The sequence below is a fragment of the Strix uralensis genome, chromosome 8 (genome assembly GCF_047716275.1).
Source record: "Strix uralensis isolate ZFMK-TIS-50842 chromosome 8, bStrUra1, whole genome shotgun sequence".
In the NCBI taxonomy this organism is placed as follows: Eukaryota; Metazoa; Chordata; class Aves; order Strigiformes; family Strigidae; genus Strix; species Strix uralensis.
The window spans coordinates 29,325,884-29,343,785 of NC_133979.1; the positions used below are offsets into that span (position 1 = coordinate 29,325,884).

General features: G+C 49.1%; 1 protein-coding gene across 1 annotated transcript in view; it reads left to right on the forward strand.

The window, feature by feature from the left end:
• Positions 1-4,600: 4,600 nt before the first annotated feature.
• Positions 4,601-17,902, forward strand: part of RXRG (retinoid X receptor gamma) — a 39,083-nt gene continuing 25,781 nt past the window's right edge. Inside the window, exons 1-2 of the mRNA XM_074876909.1 lie at positions 4,601-4,619; positions 4,704-4,839. Of these exons, the coding sequence (XP_074733010.1) occupies positions 4,743-4,839 (97 nt within the window). The 5' untranslated portion in view covers positions 4,601-4,619; positions 4,704-4,742. The remainder of the gene's footprint in view (positions 4,620-4,703; positions 4,840-17,902) is intronic.

The window sequence follows — 17,902 nt, forward strand, 5'->3', positions numbered from 1 at the left end:
TGGTTAAAGAGCACAACTGGACTGTAGTCCTTTCTTCAGGTCTTCAGACTGAGAGAAAGGGTAGTCAAGAATCTTTACTAACCTCTTTTGATGTTCAGACAACAGCAAGTTTTTTTCACTTCAGAGTCATTCTTCCTCACTGAAAGTATTTGGAGAACAAAGTCACTCCCAGTTTAGTTAAACACTTGTCTTATCATGGCCCTGAATTGTAAATAAAGCTGTTGTCCTAAAAATACTACAGATACCTCAAAGTTTCCTGAGGTTCATAGATGTCCTCTGACAACAATCCTTGTGTTGTGCTGCAAACTGAAATTTGAAATCAGTTGTCCAGATGTCTGGTATAGAGCAGCCCAGCCGGCCAGCCTGCTCTTTGTAAGGGAGCAGCTATTCCCACATACGTGTTTCACTCCAGCAGAGCCTGTATCCTCTCTGAAGCTCAGGGGCTGGAGACTTGAAGCATGGCAGAAGGAGCTGCCTTGAGAGGTGCAGAGATGCTAGTGAGTAAGGAGGCACAGTGCAGTATCTGATGTGGGCACATCTTGTCTGGCCAGCCAAGCCAAATGTTTATCACCTTTGGATTCACCATGCTGCCCAAAAAGCAAAACAGACGTGTAGTAGTGTTGGCAATCTCTGTAGGAACCTCCTGTCTGCCAGATTCTCTCTCCCTGCCCTCCCAGCAGGTGCCAGCTGGGTTTTTGCTTTCTTTCATCCTATGATCATGTTTCATCAAAGCAAGCACAATCAGGGGATGCAGAGCCCAAAGGCTTACTAAAATTAGGCCTGATCTTTGGTCCTGTTTGTAAGTCGTTTCTAGGCATGGTGACGTCTGACATACAAAGTGGCTAAAATCAGGGTTTGCAAGTCCTAAGTGCAGCTATGTTTGTATTATTGTTTGCAAAGTCCTTTGGAGCAGCTGTGTGCCTGTTAGAACAAAACAGCAGCACACAGGCTCAGATCAAAGAGCCCCCGTGAAAGAGATTTCAACATAGACAAGCAGCCTACGCTATCAAACTAGCTGACAAAGGAGGATCATGGGAGAAGCACCGCGGCTGCAATTTTGACACAATCAAACCATGTTCGCACAGTCCCCATGACTCAGTACTGGAGTCACACAGGTTCACTGTGGAGATCTCTGGGTCTTCTGCAAAAACAACGAATGAACAAGATGTTAAGTCCCAATTAAGTTAATGGGGCTTAAGCAAACCTTTCAAGTTGAATGTAGTGGTTTGTGTTTTAGTGGATCTGGATCTTGCTAAAGTTTCCCTTCCCCCTTCTTCCCATCAGAGCTACTTAAGTAACAGTGGTTAATGAGGAATTATGAAGAGCAGTTCAAACCCCGAAGCATGACCAGAATAGGTGTTTGGAATGGCTGTATAAAATACCTTCAAAGAGGTGATGAATAAGCAGTAGAGGCAAGGAGAGGGAGCAAAAAGAGTGGTTCGTGCCTGTTTTTACACTTAGTTTATGTGGGTTTTTGAATGAAGAGGAAGTGTTGATGTCAGGTCTCTGGTTTGGCCGATTGCCTAACATGCCATGGAAACCAGTGCCCATCAGTACTCATACCTGGGCTAGAAGAGCATTCGTTCAGTGCTGGGTCTGAAATAACAAATCATCCCAACTCTGGTCTGCTCTTTGGGCAACAAATTTGGTCTGGTTCAGGACTTCATGAAGACCTGGATGGCCAGCAGTGCTCCACCAGGCCTGTGCTCAACGTGCCTGCTGCAAAATGGGCTTCTAAATGGCATGAACCAAGCTGGAACTGATCCCATTTTGCAGCAGCCTGGGTACACCCATGATAGTCCTCTGGTGCAGACCTCTCTATTTTCCTTTTCCCTGCTACGTGGTGTCCTCATATGCTGCAGCTTGTGAGAAGAAAGGGGGTGTATGGGGTGTGTCATGCCCCAGGATGGGGATGGAGCTCTGGTCTAGGATATCCTGGTGGGAGCTGAAGGGAAGCAAGTTCAAAATAAATAAAAGGAGGTGACTCTCCACTGTTCATTCACCTGTCCTGAACATTGCCCTCCCTGCAGCTTCCTCTCTGCCCCAGGGAGACACAGGGGAAATCTTGGTGAGAGCTCTGGCTTGGGGTAAGGGGCACCTTCTGAAATGGGCTGCTCCTAGACTGTTAGGAGCTTTATAGGCCAGACCCAACATCTTAAACTTCACCTGAAAACAAATTGGCAATCAGGCCTAATGAACACACTCCCAGGAAGCTTTGCAAGGCATGCTTTTGTTGCTACTCCGACTATAAAGGTCTACAGCCTTTCATCTGACAAACAGACAACAGCATTTTTTTTCTTCCTAACAAGGTTTCCTTAGAAATAGATCCACTGCTGAATCCCGAGTCTGCCTGGCATATTCCGGGGGACATCTGGCGTAAATTCTTCATTATTAGATTACATTAGTTGCAGCAATAATCATTCACATGGGATTATTACATCCAAGCTTGTCTCATTGCCTTTATCCTTTCACACATTGTCTTTCCTGGTTCCCCTTCAAAGGGCTGTTGTGAGTCTGTGTCGGAGCAAGAAATTAACTTGTTAGTAATTTATGCATCATTTCCTCCAGCCACATGTATTTAGGGCAAGATCAATAAAATATAATAAGGAAGCGGGTGGGTATTGTCACTGTGGGGCTGAAATAATTCCTTTGGTATCACTGTAAATCCTTCCCTCGCATATGAAAACCTGCAGTCCTGTCCATCATTAGTTTATTTTGCTAGGCTGTATCAACAGGACATTGATTCGGCTCCCTTGTGTACTTGCAGAGTTCATGTCCTGCTACTTCTGCTCACAGCCACGCCAAGTGCTCCAAGTGAAGGTTTAAGATTTTGGAAGAGCAGTGTTTCATAGCCTTTCTTCTGGCTCCTGTTGTGTATTTAAAGATGTGTCACCTAACACTGGAGATTCGTTTCTGGAGTGGCTCCATGCTCTGGCAGCTGCTGTGATATGTGAGGTCTGAGAAAGGGAAAGGGATAGCAAGAAGGATCCAAGCACTGCAACTCAGGGCACAGAAATCTTGCTGTCTGTGGGAACCGAGGAGGCAAACCTGAGTGGACCTGGAAGGTCAGTGGCAGGTTCGAGAGGATCTGGAGTCCCTGACTAGTGATCTGACTGCTGGGCAGCCCTTCCTGGGTAAAAACCAAAAAGAAAAGGAGGAGTTTGGATCCATCTTACCTGCAGCAGTGTAAGGATGTAAGAGGGGCAATGCTTGTGGGGAGACAGCTGACAGAGCACGCTGGATTTCTATGGCTGCTAAAGAGGCACAGAGCTGTTGCCACAGGGTATCTTATCTTTCCATGTCTCTTTTTTCACCTCCTGGCTCCAATCCAGATTACCCTGCAGGGTTTCAGCTCCATGAAAACTTGAATTTGGGGAATTTGTTGCAATTTCAATTAAGAATTTCCTGAAAGTGCAAGCAAAGTCAAAACAGCAATTCAGTGCCCTCACTAGCTCTGCCTGCCTGGACTCCCTGCAGCTGTTTCTCCTGCAGGAGACATCCCAGTGGTTGGCACTGATGTGGAAGGGGCTGTGCGGCCCACCTTGGTTTTAGCAATGCTTTGTCTGCTGATCTGAGGGGATTACAGCAACACAAGAGGCTTCAATTTCTGAAAGTCTCTGGAAGGGGAAGTCTTGAGATCACTCTGGGACCCGCATGTTTTGTTGCTGTAAATGTGGAGAAATCTAGGAGAGGGAGGTGGTTAAAACAAACCCACTAGCAAGTCTGACTCACATCCCAGAGGAATATTCTTTGTGGGGCTGTGCTGAGCCGGGCAGCACACAGTGTACGGGACGGGACAGCGAAGTCAGAGCAATCCTGCCCTCCACAACCCCGGCGATGTTGACATAGCCTGGAGGAGAGCACAGAGGAGATGAGATCCTGAGATTATCAGTGTAGACAGGGGAGAGGAATGTTGTTTGCTTGTAGCTCTTCTCCATCAGGACTGGCAAAATCCAAACACGGAGGGAAGATGCAGGCAGACGCCCATGCATGGTTTGAGAGTGTAACAGAGATAAGCAAGCTCAGGGACAAAGCCAGGGGCTCTAACTTCAAGCACAAGAAAATCCGGTCACAACACAGGCCAGTTGTCTGCTGAAAGCCTCCTGGAGACAAGGGTCTGTCCAGGTCACCTGCAAGGAGCTGCCCAGGAATGCATACAGGACATTGCTCCCTTGTCACCTGCCCCCACGGTCCTCAGACAGCTTCGGTGAGGCAAAAGCCAGCTACACCTGGTCTCCACTGGAGTCCAGTGGTGATGTGGCTAACACTACCACTTTCTCGATGACAAAGTTTGTTATCAGATAGAGTGGGTAGACTTGCAGATGAGAGAAAAAGACCAACTGGCAGAGAGAAGGAGGAAAGCTGAACTGAGACAAATGCTCAGACAGGATGGCAGTTGTTTGCTTGGTTTCGTTCCTTTAGGAGCTGGGGTTAGAAAAGAAATTGCTTCCAGAAGACACTTTCTCAGCAGAGCTGCTTTGGACCAACTCCGTTGCATTGCAGGGCCTTTCCTGGGCAGCCTGTGCAGCCAGCCCTCCCCCCAGCATTGCAACATCTCCAGCTTTCCAAAGAGACAGGAGCCCAAAGAGCAAACACAGGAAACCCCAGCCCCGGTCAAGGTCTGGGAGGTAAATTTGTAACTTAGGACAGATTGTGAGGATGCTGCTCTGTAATATGTAAACACTCCTTTCTTTCTCCAACAGCCCAGCGTAGCTGAGAGAGCTGATCCCAAAGCTCCCTTCATGGTTGAGTCCACCGAAGAGACAGGACGCAGGTTGGAAATGCAGCCGGGCATGCAGGCTCCTTATTCCCTGGAAACAGGCTCCTTCCCTCACTTCTGTAAGTCCTTGCCCTGACCCCATGCGAATCGGCTGTGCTGAGCAGCAGCGTGGGCTCAGCTGTGGGTTGGGCAGCTGCGTGGAGGGGTGGCGGGACACCACTGTGACCATTGCCAAGAGCCATGGGGTTTGCCCAGCCTCCTGGGCATGCTGCTCCTACAGCAATCGGCGCCGACTGAACAGAGCCTTTGTGGAAGTTTAATTCAGGCACAGGTTTTGGAAAGAAACCCTTGTAGCACTGTGCTGCACTCTTCAATGCAGGAGGAAAGGCTCAGTTTAGACACTGGGAAAAGCTATTTAACAGGAGTGGTGGAGATGTGATGGGACAGATGGACCAGGGAAGGAGGTGGCAGCTCTGTCCCTGAAGGTCTCTGGTCTGATTTGGGGCAGGAAGATGGGTGAGATGAGCTTGCCAGGTCTCTTCCATACCTGTTTTCTGTCAGTCTGTGCTTTCCTCCTGCAATGGAGGGAAAGAAAAGTGTTCAGGGTGTGGAAGGGGACATCTGTACTTACAGATGAGGACTGCAATGACTTATACTAAAGGAGTTCTGGGGATCAGCTCATAAATGTTAATAAGGACAGGTGGAAGTTACATGTAAAGCTAGTCAAGAATTCTCCACGAGAATAATGCTTTTAACAAAGTGATGTTTCTCCAAAAACTGAAACTCTCTCTGGATAAATACTGATGTTGTCAAATATTAAGTATGTACAGAGAGAGACAATTTCACTGGGAAAATGCCCTAATGGTCTAATTCACTTCAGACCCCTTTGACCCTGGTCTGTGTTTTGACCAGTCCCAATGTGTTTCACTACCTCTGCTGTGTATGAGCACTTTGCAGTATATGTATAACAATATTCTGACCAAAAGGAATATATTTACTTGCCTTTATATATTTCCAAGTCACATAAAATTCAAACCAGCAACTTCTCTTGCTGCTTTCTTAGTAAATATGTCACATATCCATATCAAGTTTAATTAGCATCAGCAGATAAACTATTTGTCTGATTCCTGTGTATCAGTTAAACCAGTGGCACAATGCTGGAACTGATACAGTTGGATGCAAAGTAACCTTTGCACCAGGGGCTGAACCCTGGGAATCGAAACCCACCTGTCTTGGGCAGATCAGAGGGCTGGAGGGACTGCAGAGAGGGCAGGGGTTGCTCCCCAAAGGCCGGGACATGTTCCCTGAGTGCAAACGGGCAGGCAGCATGCTGAGACGTCAAGGTAGCAGGCAGTGGGTAGGAATTTGCCGGCTCTGGCTTGGGCTTGCAGTGAGGTTGCTTTCCCCTTGTCTCTGCCTCCCTTCCCTTGGCTGCACAGACCATGGCTGTCCCTGTTCCTAAGTGTGTGTTGGCAGCCTGTGGGGCACAGCAGGGTGTCATCACCTAGAAACAGGCTCCAACACAATCACCTACCATTGCTAATGTCTGCTCCAAAGGTGTACTTGCTGGTGTCCAGGACTCACTGAGCTGGTACCAGCTCTGAGAATGGCAAGGGGCTGGCAAATCCCTCCTGTGGCCTGAGCTCAGACTACCTGTGAGGCACACAAAGAATCTGTGGTTTAAATCATACCCTGAGCCAGGCTAAGGGGAAGGGGACTTTGGCAAAAGGCAGGACTGAGAGCTAGGCAGGAACTTGAAAGTATTTTGGAAAGGCCACTTAGGCTTGTGCCTGATGGTAGTGCTGATGTACAGCTCCCTGCGTAAACCTTGTGCAATTCTAGCAGGGTTTCTGTAGTGCCACACAAATGGGAAGGCGATGCACAGCTGTAAGACATCCTTGGTACATTTCTGTGTTGGCAGAACCCATGTTATAATCACTGAGGAATTGTAATTTTTAAAAATTCTATTTATTTACTTTTACAAGTACTCCAACCCTTCAACATACCTGGAGTCTAAAGTGTTCTCAGGGTAAGGGAAGTTTGGGTCAAACTCCATCAGTTTGGAAGATTCTCTGGCTTTTTACTGGGGTGATTCACTTTTTACATGAGAAACTGCCAGCAAATGCCTGGATGCTCACAGCTCTGTTTCCTACAGAAACCTGGACAAATAGGTGTGCATGTAAGTGAAGGACAGAGAGAAAATGATGTTCTAGTCTTAGAGATCTAAAAAGCTGATCTGGGTCACAAAAGCCATAAAAGCATCCATCCCACTAGCCTGTTCTCATCCCCCAGATGAGCTCTGCCTGGTGCCCATCCACAGTCGCAGTTTCAAGCTTACTCCCCAGACACTGTTGTCTGGATGTGATCCACACAGGATTTGTCACCAGCTGCAGCCAACAAAGCCCAGAGTTGAAGTCTAGCGTGTGCTGCCAAAACCAGCTTGCAGATACTCACAAGTTAGCCCCTTCCACTCTGCATCTGTCAATAAAGCAAGCATCCTTCCCATCCTGACTTTTCCCAGCTGACCTTTTTAAGCACAGTTGCAGGTTCTGCCCGATCTTCCCTTTGACAGCTCCGAAGATTCATTCCGAACTTTGCAGAGGCAATTGGTTTACAGGAGGAATCAGCAACCTTTCATGGGTGCAGGGCTAGCCTGACTTTCTCTTCTTCAAAGACAAGCTCAGGCATGCCTGAAAACACTCACAGGAAGCTGGGGAGTGCTGCCTTTACAATGGACGAGATGGTCCCCTTCAGACAGTGAGCTTGGAGCTGGCTTTTGCCTGAGAAAGAAATTTCTATATTGAAGTCAGGGAGCTGGGAAATCACAGGTGACTGAAACAACAGGAGCAAATCTTACTGCAACTTCCATGTAACTCTAGTGACCTTCTAGGGAGAAGACTTTTATTGCTAGGCCTACTCTTTGAAGCAGAGAGGGGACAGTAAAAGCCCTTTAATTAGTTGATGAGAAGGAGGCTTCTCCTAGGCTAGATCTAGAGTGTTGTAGCAAGCATTGTTGCAGGGATAGCAGTAGGGGAAGGGGTGGGTGGGTGTTTGTTGCAGGTGTTTTGAGTCTCCTCTTGATTTACTTCAGCTGAAAATCCAAGGCAGACTTCCCAAGGCCTTTTTTACCCAGAGGATGAAGCTAGAGGGTAATTTAGAGTTAGAATTTTCTTCTCTTGCTGTGATCCTGCTTGGTTTCTCTTCTCATCCCTGCTGCAGTAGCTTGCTGGGGAGATTCAGAAGTTGAGCTAAAAGTCCTCACCACATGTCTTATGTGATGCCTGGTTCTGCTCTGCTCTGCTCCTAAGTCCCTTGCTTGTGCTGAGCAATATCGTGTGGCCAAGCAAGTGCTGTGTCTCTGGACAGGGATGCTGAACTACCCTAGGGAAAGGGAGAGGATGGAGTCACAGGGTGCTATCTCAAGGCTCATCCACACACGTGACAATGAGGGCAGAGATTAAGTCTCTAGGAAACTGCAATAATGCAATAAATTAGAGAAAAACTGAATGTGCCAGGCTGGGGAAGCACAGTGTGGTGTAGTGGTGCATTGCTGTGTCCTGCAAGAAACAATGTGTAAAGTCTTCTCTATCTGGGTGACGTGTAGGTTTCTCTGTGCCCTCTCCTGTGGAGGAGCATCGTGTAGGCATGAGCCTGAAAAAGCCAAGCAGCAGTGTGGTGGCTCTGGTGTGCAAGGATGCTAATGCCTGCTCTGTTCTTGATGTCAGTGGCTGCTGAGAGTAGCTCTCTCCTCAGATGGGCCCTGCTGCCCTCTGGGTTTTCTGCAACGCTCTTGTTTGCTTTCTTGTTATGGCTTTTTAACAGGAATTTGTTAATGACATGATTCTGGCAGAAATCGCTCTTGCCTTGGCCTGCCTCTTCTGAGTTTTCTACAGAAACATTATTGGATCCTGAACAAGACATTTTGGGGCCAGTTCTTGGATGGTCTGTTACCTGTGAGGGGTGTTGGAGGTGGTGGCTGTGGTGTGGGGAGACCAGACTGCCTCCATACCCAACTGGCAGAAGTCCTGTGCTGTCTGGAGTTTTACAAGGGCTTTATCTGTACTTTTTGGCATAGCTTATATTACTGTGGTTGATATACATATTTATTACTAGAGTAAAGCCTCTGTTTTCAGTGCTTTGAGGAAGAGAAGCAGTATGCTGCAAATCTAGTCGAAGAAGCTGTGTTCAGAGACTGAGAGAGACTTGGGGGTGGATTCTCCTCCTATTGGCACCAACCCTGCTGGGCTTGAGGGCACAAAGTCGAAGTGCACAAGGAATCCGGGTGTCCTTCTAAAAACAAACAAGATCTGAGTCTGCAGTCTCTCAGCACCCTGGGGAGTGTGTGGTGAGTCTGCTGCAAACCCAGAGCAGATGAGTTTGGCTGGTTTGAGGTGCAAGCTCACTCCTTCCCCTTGGGTCCATCTCCTTGGGATCCCCAGCTGAAAGGAAGGCATCAGAGCAAAGATGCCTCAGGCCGGGGGCTATGCCTGCTGGTCCTTGGCACAGGAGCCAGCAAGGTTACAGGAGGATACAGCAGTGTTTTGGGAGGAAGGCTGCCTCAGTGTCTGGCTGGCCCTGGGTGCAGTGAAGGGGTTAAAGCCCAGCCGTTCTGTCCAATCACTCTGGCTTGCCTGTAATAACCAATTAAGGGAGTGTAATTGTGCAAATCCATATGTGGCAGTAATTACCAGGGAGATTAATGGATTCCTTCCTTTCTAAGCTGACCCCACTGAAGCTTGCCAGCATCCCCCCGCCACCTGAAACAACTTGGTGAGGGGGGATAGCAGGAGCCCGTCTTCCCTGGACACTCTGTGATGAAGCCGCCCCGTGGGGACCGCCTGTTGCTTGTTTAAATAACCCTTTTTATCTCCCTGCATTTCCTTACATGCAGCTCGCTGCTCCCTGGCTCAGACCTGGCCTCCCGAGGACGGTTTGTGCCCAGCTTCCTGGGCCTGGGCTGCCGTGTCTCTGCCCTCCCCATTGTCCATTCATTCCCCGCTCCCCTTTCCCCTGTTTAGCTCTAATTGCTGCAGAATATCGCGTTTGTTTGCCCTCTTCTTTTGTAGCTTTGTTATTTTAGTTGCAATGGGTAATCCAGCAAACTGTTAAAGGCATACACAAGTCGAGGAGGGCACAGCAGGGCACTTAGGGAAAGTTTTCAAGCCAGGCAATGGGGTTGCATTTGGGGGATGGCAGCTTGCAGGCAGGCTGGGCCTGCCACATCCTTTAGGATGGGTTTTCTTAGGGATATATGGCCACAGAAGCAAAGAGTGACCCTAGAGCAGGTGAATCATAGAATAGTTTGGGTTGGAAGGGACCTTAAAGGTCATCTAATCCCACCCCCCCTGCCGTGGGCAGGGACACCTTCCACTAGACCAGGTTGCTCAAAGCCCCGTCCAAACTGGTCTTGAACACTGCCAGGGAAGGGGCAGCCACAGTTTCTCTGGGAAACCTGTTCCAGTGTCTCTCTACCCTCACAGTAAAGAATTTCTTCCTTATATCTAATCTAAATCTACCCTCTTTCAGTTTAAAACTGTTACCCCTCATCCTATCCCTACACCCCCTGATCAAGAGTCCCTCCCCAGCTTTCCTGTAGCCCCCTTTAAGTACTGGAAGGCCGCTATAAGGTCTCCCGGGAGCCTTCTCTTCTCCAGGCCAAACAACCCCAACTTCTCAGCCTGTCCTCACAGGGGAGCATAGAGTATTTCCCACTCCAAATGCTCTGAGCAGGGCAACAGGGCACTGAGCCCTGCTGAGGGAGAAAGGGATGTATTTGCAGACCTGTCCCCCAGCCGGTCACGACCTGGGCAGCATGAGCTCCTCCACAGTTGCACCAGCACCTTGGGTGCTTGACACACAAAACTGCCTGTCCCACTCAGCAGCCCTGGCCAGCCTGGCCTCCACATCACACATGTGGGTCTGAGCCCTGCTGACCTGCAGTATGGAGGGAGCTGGGAAAAGCTCAGCCCTTTTTCTGTGCTGGGCGATGATCCCTGCCCCTGACAGATAGCTCATGCAGAGAGTCAGTGCGTGGGGAGGGCTGATGTGCTGGCTGGGGAGCCATCCGTCTCTGGCTGCACGCACAGGGCTGCAGGTGCCCCAGGGTGGCTGTGCTTGCTTGGCTGGGGATGGGGCAGGTGGCTGGGGAGCCAAGTGCCCTTTAGATCCTGGCGTGGCAGGGGGTGATCACATCACATCTCGCATCAAGCATCCTTGCGTCTGAGCTGCCTTCCTCATCAGGCCAAAAAAGTGATGCTGAGATTTGAACCTGAGTCTGTGATTTTAAATATATATGTATATATATTTTTACCCTCTGTGTGTAGGCCGGGACTTGGACTTAGGGTAGGCCAGGCCTGTGTGGACTGGGTGAGAGCATCCCATGGGTGCAAAAAGCAGCCAGATGGATCCAGGCCAAAGGTTCATCTTGCAAATGGTGGATGCTTACAGGGGAGGTAGGAGCAGAGTGTGGTCGAGCGTCCTTCCTTCAGCAGGTACTTCCTAGCAGCCTCTGCCCTGAACTGTTTGGCATCTTCCATCAGTGATAACTGTGCAGGTCCAGGACTGGCTGTCCCCAAAATCTGTGGTGATATCTGCACAGACAGACATCCCTGCAGAGCACTGGCTGGCCCTTGCCCTGGCCCCGTTCACTGCCACATACATGGTGATGGACGTAAATGACCTTTTTCTTATTGCTGACTTGTTACAAAGGCCAGGAATGTGGCTGCTCCAAGGGAGGGGCTGTGCAAGGTGCTCAGCAGAAAGATCAGCAAGGCTCTTCTCCAGGGAGGGTTACAAATGATGGGGAGGTTTTGGGAGATTCTTGCCTGGAGGTGGTGGGAATGCACAGAAAGGTGCATCTTCCTAGATGACCAGGAGAGGTGGAAAGACCCAAAAGAGATGCTGCTTTTGGGTCTGCTTGCTTGGGATCCTGGGAGCCAACCTGCACTGATAGCTCAGTTCCCAGCCAGGAAGAGGCACTGGAGCAGCTGTTGGGTATTGCAGGTGGGATGTTTTTTTTTGTTAGAGAGCTGTGTCCAGTGGTGTCAGCTGAGACCCTGGGACCATACCGTGGGGCTGGTGAATTTACTGGTATAGATTAGCCTTTGGGGCTGTGCTGCTGGTCTGGAAAGCTTAAGACCTGGAAAGGGACTGGGTTCCAGATTTTGCAACTGGGATATGTCTGGCTAGCAGAGGAGACAGCTCTCTGTTGGAGAAGCTGCTCTGGGATCTTCAGGGCTTGCTTTAGTAAGGTGACTTAAGTCAGTGCACATTAGCACAGTGCCTGTACTTGAGCATGCATTGCTGTGCCCATATCACCCCAGGTTCCTTCTCTGCTTTTGCTGTGCAGAGGTTCCTCCTTCTGCTCAGAGGCTCAAAAAAACACACAAACATGTGACTGTGAGCAGGTGCTGACTTCTTTCTCTCTCTTTCTACTGGGAAGAGGTTGGGGGACAGCAAGCAGATATTTGACAGTGCCAGCAAACTTCATTCCACATCCCTGCAAATTCTTCATGTGCTTGCTCCTCGCTGCTGTGCTATCTTGGCTTTGTGTGGTGTGGTCTGTGGTTGTCTTGATCCAGGGCTGTTCCTTTCTTTGGGGCACAGGGAATTTTGTCATGTTCCTATGGCTTTAAATACCAGTGGATTTTCTATTTGGTACAGGGGAGCATGTGGCTTTTCAGAGGAGGGTATGTTTGAAAGGCAATGGAGGGCATTGATGAGGAGAGGGATGCTCACTGTAGCTGGCTCCTTACCTGCCCCTTGGCTACACAGGGAGGAGAAGGGTTTTGAACAGTTTCTGCAGGGAAACATTGAGAGGAACAAATCTCATGGGAGAACATTTTGGCTGAGTTTCATGTTGTGTTTTTTTTCCTTTCAGCTGCCACTGGAAGGTGAGTCCCAGGGGACGGACAGCCCCTAGAACAGATGAAAGATGTGTGTATCTGCCTGGGCAAGGCAAAGAGATGGCTTAGTCTCCTGAATGTCAAACAGACCAGGCTGGCAGAGTCCTGAACTGATATTGGTTGGATCTATAAAGACATGATCACAAAATGAACCTGTTTCCTCCCCGTTTTCTGTGAAGTGGAAGTCTGTGTAGCTTTAGGGGACAGACCCAGATTATCTATCAAGAGTGGAGTTGTCTGAGCCACCAGAGGCAGAGGCAGTGAGGGCTAAGGTGAGGTCTTTTTATCCCACTTCTCCCATCTTTTTTTACTGCTGATTAGTGAAGGGTATCTTTGGGCTTCAGCTCATCTTAAATGCATTTTTTGCCTTGTGCTTGGGCCACAAGAGTTGGTTGTGCTTCATTTCTTCCAATTGCCATGCCTAGGCTGTGTCTCTGGATGCAGTATTTGTGGAGAGGCTGTATAGGCATGTCTCTGCAGCAGAGTATCAAACAGGGTGTGTCTCTGGACAAAGATGCAGTCTGGTTTATTTTGTGGGGCTTTTTCCCCTGGTGACTTGGAGACGTTACAGGTGTGAGCTTGGGGGTTGCAGTGTGCAGAATTGCTGTGCTGATAGTGCTAGGCCAAGGTTGCTGGATCAGAGTATTTGGAGCAATGAAACTTGTTCCAAGACTTGCTTGAAACTCAGTGGAGCTCAGGAGAGCCATCCCCAGGAAGATCATGTCATTACAGAAACAGATGAGATCTTTGTGCATTAGAGGAGGCAGCAAAGCACTAGGAAACCTGCCTCTCCCTTTCATGCAGACACAGTTGGGTTTTAGCAGTATTTGATTTCCTTCCCTGCTCTCAGGAGACCCAATGGACAGGCTGAAGTCTAATGAAAGAGGGTTAATGAGCCAGTGACATCTGCAGAAGCAAAGTGGAAGTGGGATCCAGGTGAGCTGCTTGGCTCCTGAGGAGCTGCAAGCATCCTATGAAAGGGGCAGCAGCCCCACCATCTCACCATGGCTTATAGAAAATGCCTCGTTGGCTGGAGCAAGGACTGAACTATGGAGACAGCTAGCTGAGAAGTGCTGACTGAAACTGCGCCTTGGCGATGTGGCTTTTGGGCCCTCGGTCCACATCAAAAGCTCTGTGGCCATGTGACGCAAAGTGCTAATCTGATGTAAACGCCTTCTTCTTCAGATCTTTTTAAATGATGGTAATGGTCCAACTTGATAAGGCAGGCTTTATCCTGGATCAGACACGCTGACTGCCAGAGAGCAGATCTTATTGTAGACATAAAAGCGCAGGAGAGAGAGGAGTGATTCAGTGAAAGCTGGAGCCCCACCTATGGCATTAACGTGACAGTGTGCAGTCAGATGCTTGCACCTGATCCAGGCAGCGCTCAGTGAAGAAACTCAGTGTGAGTTGAAGCTTGGAGAGAGCATGAGTTAGAAATCCAAAGGTATATGCTGATCTCCCCTCTCCCATGACAGGATACAGAGGGAACTGGGATGAGGTGTCTTATGATAGATATCAACCTTTCAGGTTTTTGGGACCTTGGGGACCAGACCGAATGGTGGCTGTGTTGGCTATTGTGCCTTCAGCCATGAAGGTATTGGTGCTACCCCCTGATGTGAAGCTGTTCCTCTTGGATGCCTGCAAGCTTTCCTCCCCTGAGAAAGGAGCTACTCAGAGCAGAAATAACCCTTGTTACCTTGAACTCCAAGATACCCACATTTGCCTGTCTGGTATAAATAGACCATCTGAGGCAGCCGGATGTGATGGAGATTGACAGGTTGTCTCTGGAGTTTTGCACTTGCTGAAGCAAGAGGAAATGTAAAAGCATGAACGTGGGGATGCACAGTGTGAGAGTAGCAAGCAAAGCCCCCAGCTGTGGAGGAGGCTGTGGCATCTGCTGTGGGGGATGCAGGTGGGAGCCCTTGTAGCCTTGTGCAGGGCAGTGCTGTGACAAGACCTCCCCCACCCTGTGCTGAGCTCTGGTGGCCATCAACAAATGCAACAAGTTGTGTGGCTGGGCTGTCCCCCATCAGCTGTGTGCCACCAGCTCAGGCCCTTGCCAAGGAGGGGAACATAGTCTGCCCACAAAAATCCAGGTTTTCCAGTGAAAGAGAATGAAGAATGGAGCAGGATCCAGGGGAGAAAAAAAAAAAAAAAAAAAAAAGGCTTTTTGAAAGTTTCCAGGAGTTCTGCAGAGGTAGGTGGAGGGACCAAGTTTCACTTAGGTAGGTAGTTTCTGGGTAGTCAGAGAAGCCCTGAAATCTAGGTTTTTTGTTCCTGAGGGTTTTTTTTTTTAGAGTCCCTGTCCCTACAAGTAATAATGCAGGGTTAACCTGGTCAAGGAACCATCTTCTATTGAAATATTTCCTCTGAGAAATGGCCGTTGGGGAAAATGGCAAAATTGCAGGCAGTTGCATGGGCTGTGTCTTCTAAGGTTCCTCTGAGAACATTTTTTCAGGAGATGAAGAAATCTTCATCTTCAGGGTGCAGTTTTCTTTGAAGGAGGGTAATCTAGCTGTTTTCAGGCATTTTGCAGAAATCCCAGCTTCATATCATGTGTACAGCAGGGTTAAAGAGGGGCTTGCATTTAAATGACAACCTGTAGGTCCTGTGGCACTCAGATTGGAAAGTTTGCTTGCAGGGTGGTATCAAGTGAACTTTTTCTTCACCTGTCCTTTGAAAGCCATTTGCTGAACACCAGATGACACGTCAAAGTGGACTTTGTTAAGAGCTGAATATTAGTTTCCCACCAAAATCTCCTCTGGATGTGAGGGCCTTTTGGTCAGAGACCTGCCTTTGGATCTGAGTGACTTTAGCACTTGGCCATAGAAATCCTGACTTAATTCGGTGCTCATCCAACCCAGAATCCTGGTTTTACAGCCCAGTTTTCTGCCTTACACCACTGACAAGAGAAGTCAGGTGCTTACCTCGAAGGACAAAGGGATGCATTGCAGTATTGCTGTTCCTTTTTTGTCTCTATGCTTTTTATTCCAGCAAAGCTTAAAAGGTGGAGTGGCTTGTCTGAAAGCAGGCAGGGAGCCATGAGTTCTCAAACCCTGTTGGCCCAACCACTGCTTCTCAATACAATGCATGCCCAAACCTCTATGTGGTGTAGCACGAATCTCCTCTATCATGGGCTTGCTTATTCCCCTGCAAACCCAACCCAGAGCAATGGATGCTTTCAACAAAAAAATATTTTCCAGAGGGTCCAAATGGCTATTTTTTTGGTTCTACCTTCCTAGGAATACTTTGCTGCATGCTTTTCCATGACGCTACCACTGCTGACCTTTCTGCTCTGGCAAGGGGGAGTCGCTGGGAAGCACATAGGCAGTGATTCTTCGCTGTTACAAAGGCCGGGATTGTTGGCAGCTTGACGCCCCAGAAAGTGTCTAATTGACTTGACTCTCTCTAGCTGGGCTCCGAATGGATTTTCTGCCTCAGGATATCTCAGCATTATAGTGGACCTGTTGTTTTTGCTCCTCGCATGATATTAAAAAGTGCATTGTTGGAGCAGAAAGCGTGAGTCAGAACGGATGTGCGGAGGGAGCTGCCTGTCGCCCTGTGAATGAGTGCCAGCGCAGAGGAGCGGAGCGAGATGGGGTCACCTGCCATCTGCAGTTAGTGGCTGAAAAGTTTCTTGGAGCATCCCAGAGAATAGATGACACTTCATATTCAGAAATGGGTGGATGTAAACCTGCCCTTTGCATCTCCAATAGGGAGTGTTAGCATTAAAATATCTCCTCTAGTAATTCTGCAGTGTTTGTCCACTCCAGTGCATCTCCAGTGTGGGCCTGGTCCCAGATGCCCTCTGGGATGGGCAGCGGCCTTGCTCAGGTATGTCTGTGTCATCCTGTCATCTGGGACCGGTGCCTGGGAGCATCTCACCTGCATCTGTATTAAAATGTGCTTGTGCCACCAGTGGTGCCTGCCTGGGGAGGTAATTCCCTGGAGGAGTGGGCAGCTGGGCCCTCCAACCAGCAAAGCTGCTGGAGGCGCTTAGACAGGCGTAAGAGGATTCGGTGACACTGCTGATTAGTGTCGAGGGCCTCATTACAGTGCTGATAACTGAAGGTCTCCTAGGGCTTAAACAGGCTGGGAATTATCTGCCCTCGGAGGCTGCTCTTGGCTGCATGGGACATTGCTTGCTGGAAGGTAGGCAGTGCCCTCTCCGGAGCAGTCTGGCACTGGGGAGGGTGGCCCATGCCCTCCCGACCCTGGGGGGGGACCCACATTGGGTGGCAACCGTGGGGTTCAGGGAGAGATGTGAAAGGCCTGGGGAGAAGGACAGGACAGGCTGTATTACTGCAGGTGTGTTTGTGGTGCTGCTGTTTGATTGTGCTGCTGCTGGTAATTGTATTAGCCCAGTGGGGCTCTGGGGCTAATTTGATTAGCTTGGTGCCTGTGGTTATTGCTTTACAAGAGACAGTGGTGAGAAAGGGCAGGTCTGGGTGGGGAAGGGCTGATGAAGTAGCTCCCTTCCTCACCATCTTCAGGGAATCATAGTGGGCACCTTGCTTTTGGTGACTGTTGTCTGTCCCAGGCCAATGCCAAGCAGTACAGCAGATAGATGAGGTTGGGTCAGTCCATTAGTTAGCTTGGATAAACCCAGTTTCAAGTCCCTGCTCTGCCACTGACTTCTTGTTTGGCCCTGAGCATGTCACCTGGTGTCTGTGTGTCCTCCCTAGCCACATGAAGGGAGCCCCAGCTCTAATGACAGCACCCTGTGAGCAGCAGGCTTTCTCTGGGACTCTGTAGCTCTGAAGCAGTGTGTCAAGAGGAAGATGTATGTGCAGCTGTAGCATTATGAGAGCTGCAACCTTTTTATTTGCATATGCTGTTGCCACATGCATGACCATAGAATGCTTCTGCCTTTAAATGGAGGTGGGAATGAGGACTGATGGGATTCTCGGGAATGTCTGGGGTTTTCTTGGTTCAATCCAGTGTGCAAGGAAAAGGGACCATATTTAATCTCTAGCTTTCCTGGTTCTGGGGCAGGGTGGGATAAGATTATTCTGCTTTAGGCCCTCACATGTTTAAGGTCTGACTCCAGAGACCAGCATCTCAAAAGGCTTGGTGGAGTAGTACTGACAGGTCTTTGAGATGCTGAAATGCTTTGACTGCTGAAATATTGGCTGCAGTACAATGGCCTTGGAAAGCTAATTGGGAGGTGAGTTGGGGACCCCAACACAACGTTAACATCTCAGTTGGCTTGGATCAGCACCACTTTGTCCGGAGTCTTGCTCTGATTGATGCCCCCAAGGTGTGGCTCCTGGAT